Source organism: Salmo trutta, chromosome 31 (assembly GCF_901001165.1).
Source record: "Salmo trutta chromosome 31, fSalTru1.1, whole genome shotgun sequence".
NCBI lineage: Eukaryota > Metazoa > Chordata > Actinopteri > Salmoniformes > Salmonidae > Salmo > Salmo trutta.
In genome coordinates, this window is record NC_042987.1 from 15,044,961 (window position 1) to 15,050,960 (window position 6,000).

A 6,000-nucleotide genomic window follows, 5' to 3' on the forward strand; every position below is an offset into this window, starting at 1 on the left:
CAAAAGAAACACGTATACAAAAACAACAAACGACACTAAACAGTCCCGTCAGGTGCACAAACACAAAACAGGAAATAACTACCCACAAATCCCATAGAAAAAAACATCCCTCTTAAATAGGACCTTCAATTAGAAGCAACGAGGAGCAGCTGCTTCCAATTGAAGGTCAACCCAATAAACACCACATAGAAATAGACTAACAAAGAATATAGCCCAACAAACCCCGAAACACTCTAAACAAACACCCCCTGCCACGCCCTGACCAAACTACAATAACAAACAACCTCTTTTACTGGTCAGGACGTGACATTTTAAGTGACCCCAAACTTTTGAACGGTAGTGTATATGCATAGGCCCCGTACCATGTCTTACCAGAGGCTGCTGTTCTATCCTGCTGATAGAGTGTATAACCCGCCAGCTGTATGTTCTTAATGTTGTTGCTCAGCCACGACTCGGTGAAACATAAGATATTACAGTTTTCGATGTCCCGTTGGTAGGATATGCGTGCTTTCAGTTCATCCCATTTATTTTCCAGAGATTGAACATTAGCTAGCAGGACGGAAGGCAAAGGCAGATTAGCCACTCGTCGCCTGATCCTCAAAAGGCACCCTGATCTTTTTCCACAAAATCTCAGTTTCCTTCTCCAGTGAATGCCGGGGATCTGGGCTTGGTCGGGTGTCTGTAGTATCTCCCTCCCGCGCCGACTCATTGAAGAAAAACTGTTTGTCTAATCTGAGGTGAGTAATTGCAGTTCTGATGTCCAGAAGCTCTTTTCGGTCATAAGAGACGGTGGCAGCAACATTATGTACCAAACAAGTTACGAACAACGCGAAAAAACAAACAAAATAGCATGGTTGGTTAAGAGTCGATAAGATGGCAGCCACACCTCCGGCGCCATCAATAGTTCTTCCTGGCTGTATGTAATAACACTTAAGATTTTCTGGGCAAGCAATGTAAGAAATAATACATAAAAAAACTAAATACTGCACAGTTTCCTATTGACTAGAAGCGAGGCAGCCCTCTCTGTCAGCACCATCAGCACTTAATGATTCTCTACCTATACTCTACACTACACTATACTTAATTGTTTTGTTACATAAACTGAAATTAGGTGAACTATTAGAATTTTTGCATTGAAGAAATGGCGGAGCGATTTTAATTATTAAGCAAGTGAGGAGTTTTTGAGAGGTTGGAATTTAGTCAAGAAAAAAAATGAATGTTTTTTTTGATACCTGAGGCTTATTTGATCTAATATAAGTTAAGTAATGCTTAGGTTGTTATGAGCATACTGATAATAAGTGTGATGCACGTGACATTCTGGTTAAACTGAGAAAAAACACTTTGCATTGAATTTTCCCTGTTGAAATTCAAGGCGTCTATGCGTATTCATGAGGCTAGAATAGCATCTCACTCTCCATTGAATACAGGCGGTTGACGTCAACATCCTTACCGAATATTGAAAATATATTCAAACAATGAGATGTATCCACCAATCCAGAGAGGAATGGGCGGGAGCTTGGACGTCCCACTGTTCCGCTCTATGGACAGCGAATCCCATTGTTAGGGCGGAGTCACAAGCATCTTGTCATTATGTCCAGGATCTCTGATAATATTGCTAGCCAGGCAGTTATTTGTTAATTTTTTCGCGAAGTCAGTGGTCGATATTTGTGCAAAATATTCATTTTCTATTGCTTGATGTTGTTATGGTAGTTGCTTTTTATCCGAACGTTTTACATTTCAAATCGTAGACCGAGGAATGAGTGATATTCATTTTGGAATAACATGTCGCTAACATTAGCTAGCTAGCCGTTAGCTACTGTTATTATCTAGCTCTTTGTTTTGACTGTGATGGTCTGATGATGTTAAATAGCTTGGACAGCTGCTGGGGCTCGATATAGTATTCGTATGAACAGACATATTATATTTTAATGGGTTGTTAAACAGTAGTTAATGTGTAATACCGTTACTTCTGTAACGAGTGGAGGATACATGTGGTTGTAAACTAACAATAGTAAGTTTACAAGCTAGCTACTATAGCTAGCTAAACAACGAGGGGCTGAGAACAGGACATGGGCAATTGTCTCAAATCGCCGACGTCGGACGATATATCTTTGCTTCACGAGTCTGACAGAGGAAGTTATGGGGACGCAGACGCGGATTTGGAGCCACCTCCGCCTTACCAGGTCAGACTTGATATTAACTTAGCTAGATAGTTTTATTAGTTATTTAGCTAGCAAACGTTAGCTAGTCACTGGTGTGAAGTAGGGCTATGATAATTGACAGAATCATGCAAAACCCAGGGTAGGGGTCAAATGCATTGAACATCTAGGGAATCTTGTAAAAAAAAAACGGATTATTTAGCTAGCTAGCTGATGTATTTTCTTTTGTACTCTTCCAGACCATTTATGACTCATTCATCTAGCTCGGTAACGTTATAGTTGCTGTCAAATGTATAGTTTGAATTTAGGTTAGCCCGAATGAAAGACCAGGGGAATTAATAGGGTTTGAATATTTCTATATATATTTTTTTACCTTTATTTAACTAGGCAAGTCAGTTAAGAACGAATTCTTATTTACAATGGCGGCCTACCCCGGCCAAACCTGGACAAGGGCAAAGTGTGCTCAGCCCTATGGGACTCCCAGTCACGGCCAGATGTGATACAGCCTGGATTTGAACCAGGGACTGTAGTGACACCTTTTGCACTGAGATGCAGTGCCTTAGACTGCTGCGCCACACAGGAGTCCGTAGTGCAATAAAATTATTATTTTCATAGCTAGGTATTGCAACTGATTATGGGTCTGAGTTTTCATATCACAATAGTTTAACAAACCCAGTTACACAAAGGAAAAACCACACACGCAGCACTTTTGTTGCCCAAATGCTTTTCAATCTCATAAAAGTGTTCCAAACAGGCTTGACAGAATGTCCAGAATGGGCAGTTTTTGTCAACTGCTTTATCCATGGCAGGATGGATAACAGTACAACAGTATCTATGCCCTTAAGATGCCTAAATAAAAAAAACTTTAGCTGACATAAAAATTCTGACAAGTTAGAAATAGCTCTCTAAGGTATGTAATGACTGACATGACAAGAGGAACTCATGGTGCACTAACCAATTTCTACATTGCACCTTGTGCATTCTACTATTACAACTAGGTGTCCTCTGGCATCAACTTTATCAACTGAAACCAATATAAGCCAAGCCACTCTTATAGGCAGGGTGAAACCGAGCTAGGAGGGGTGCCCATCCCACCTCACCCATACAGTGATTGATAAAACACTGGGTTGTGCGATCAGTCCAGTTGAGTTGGCATGTGTATTGACTCTCCTCTGTATGTGCGTCTTTTCTCCAGGAGCAGGCTCACATGCCGGTGTACCACCCCACCCCCAGCCAGGCCCGCCTGGCCACCCAGCTGACTGAGGAGGAGCAGGTCCGTATCGCCCAGCGTATCGGCCTCATCCAGCATCTTCCCCGGGGCGTCTATGACGGAGGACGGGACGGCTCCGAGAAAAAAATCAGAGAGTGAGCATCTGCATACCACTGTTTTTATTCTTTGATATTATATATTGATATAATTATCTTACCACTGTTTTTATTCTCGGATATTATATATTGATATAATTAGTTTACCACTGTTTTTATTCTCTGATGTTATTGATAAAGATCACTGATCATGTGACCTAACTAGGTAAAACTTCGGCCCTAGCTATAACATGTAACTGTGTGTTTAACAAAGCTAGTGCCCATAGGTTTTCCTGGTCAGGTAATGTGCTCAGGAAAAATATACGATAGACTCTAATCAAAACTACTATTCATAATTGTATAAAATCCATTTTCTAGGTGTGTGATATGTATGATGGACTTTGTGTACGGGGACCCCATCCGGTTCCTGCCCTGTATGCACATTTACCACATGGACTGTATAGACGACTGGCTGATGAGGTCCTTCACCTGCCCCTCCTGCATGGAGCCTGTGGATGCTGCCCTGCTTTCCACCTACGAGACCAACTGACCCCTAAGACAACCCTACCCCATTATGATGAGCTCCGCCTAGCCACACACACACACACACACACACACACACACACACACACACACACACACACACACACACACACACACACACACATTTTACAACCATCACAGACTTCTTACAGCGCCACCTCCACCAGCCCCAACAAATACATACACACGCTGCCCTCCTCCCCTCTGCTTTTAACTTTGGGATAAAAAGTAGCATGGTGTCTTGGTCGGTGATGACATAGAGAGAGAGACTATGCGAACACTAGTGATTAACAAGGAAAAGACTTTGACCCATCCACCCATCACCTGGAACTGGCACTGAACTGAACAGGCTGAGTCATGGAGGACATAGGAGGACAAGCATGCAAAATATGTTTGTGTGTCTGTGGTGGACTGGGTTCCTGAGCCAGCTGTTGAATACAGTAGGCCTGGGTTGGTGATGTAATGGTGGGAAGGAGGGGGAGGGGCTGTTACCGTAGTGATGGCTCACTGCATTTCCACTTGAGCAGGTCTCGGTGGTATCCCATCCCAGCAAATTGTTCACCATGATTAGTAGCTGGGAATGGGATTGGATAATTCTCTGTAGTCTGAATTTGGCCACCAGGAGGTATCCTATCAGATTCCTTTAAAAGCCACAGCTGGCAACACGATGACATGACTCATCTGTCTTCTAAAGGCTCCAAATCCTGCACTCTGAATATGGCTTAGTAAGGGTAAAAAAGCCCCAGGAAATCCTCCATGGTGGCATAATAATAGGTATCTCTCTATGGACTGAAGCTTACCCTGTTTTAGTGTTACAGTTGCAAAGTAAAATAAGTTACAGAGCATAGTATTCTTTAGGCTTACAACAAAGTAACTATAGTATGCACATACACAGTGCAGAAATCACCCAAAGTCCATCCTTTATTAGACTATGTACTACATGCATTAGCTTTTCTTTTGTCATTCAGATTTACCATTCGAAATAGCTCCACTGCCATTCCGAATGGCCTAAAGAAGTGTATGAGCTGTATGTCAGTCACCCTGTGTAAGGTTAATATGTTTTACTTTTAGAGGATTAACATAGCTGTCAGCCAATGTAAAGGGCTCATTTGTGCATGTGCTGGAGGATCAGTCTAGAAGTTAGGAATGCTTGCACACACATTAAATCTGATCCCGAGATTTGCACTTTACTTATAGGACATTAACGGAAGCATTATGTTAATATATATATATCTATAACCTTGCACTTTTCAATATTATTTATTATTTTTGAAGCACAGAAGTTAGGATTGATATTGATAATGGTATCAATGCTACCATTGGTTACTTATCACATTAAAGAAAAGCTCAATAGCTGAATATATGTTCATGAATTGTGTGATTCAGTAGAGTGAGTCTCTGCTTTGTTTTGCTTGTCTTGATCCTAGTGTGTGTTTTTGTGTGAAAGTGACTGGGAGAAGGGGAGACATTAAGAATAGTGGAATTTCTTCCCTTAAGTACTTAGCTTACTTATCTGTATTTTCAGTCTTCTCCCACAGTCAATAAATACATCATTGCGCAAAAATACGTTCTGGCTGTTTTTACATACACTATGATTTCCTTTTTTTGTTTGTCGCTTTTTATATATATATATATATATATATATTTATATATGTTTGTAACTGCTGCTGCGGTGAATTATTTCTGTTAAATGTTTAGTTTATATTATAATGATACCCTTTTCTGTATTTATGTTTGCAGTGGTGGAAAAAGCACCCAAATTCATACTTGAGTAAAAAATAAAAGATACCTTAACAGAAAATGACTCAAGTAAAAGTCGCCCAGTAAAATACTACTTGAGTAAAAGTTAGAGTATTTGGTTTTAAATATACTTAAGTACCAAAAGTAAATGTAATTGCTAAAATATACTTAAGTATCAAATGTAAAGTATAAATCATTTCAAATCCCTTATATTAAGCAAAACCAGACGGCACCATTTTCTTGTTTTTTTAAT

The 6,000-nt window shown here is 40.5% G+C and overlaps 1 protein-coding gene across 1 annotated transcript; it reads left to right on the top strand.

Annotated features, from left to right (window-relative positions):
• Window positions 1-1,561: 1,561 nt before the first annotated feature.
• Window positions 1,562-5,571, top strand: LOC115169614 (RING finger protein 11). The gene is made up of 3 exons (XM_029725410.1): window positions 1,562-2,183; window positions 3,355-3,524; window positions 3,843-5,571. Exons 1-3 carry the CDS (start codon window positions 2,070-2,072, stop codon window positions 4,012-4,014), a joined length of 456 nt encoding a protein of 151 aa, XP_029581270.1. The 5' UTR covers window positions 1,562-2,069; the 3' UTR covers window positions 4,015-5,571.
• The last annotated feature ends 429 nt before the right edge of the window (window positions 5,572-6,000 follow it).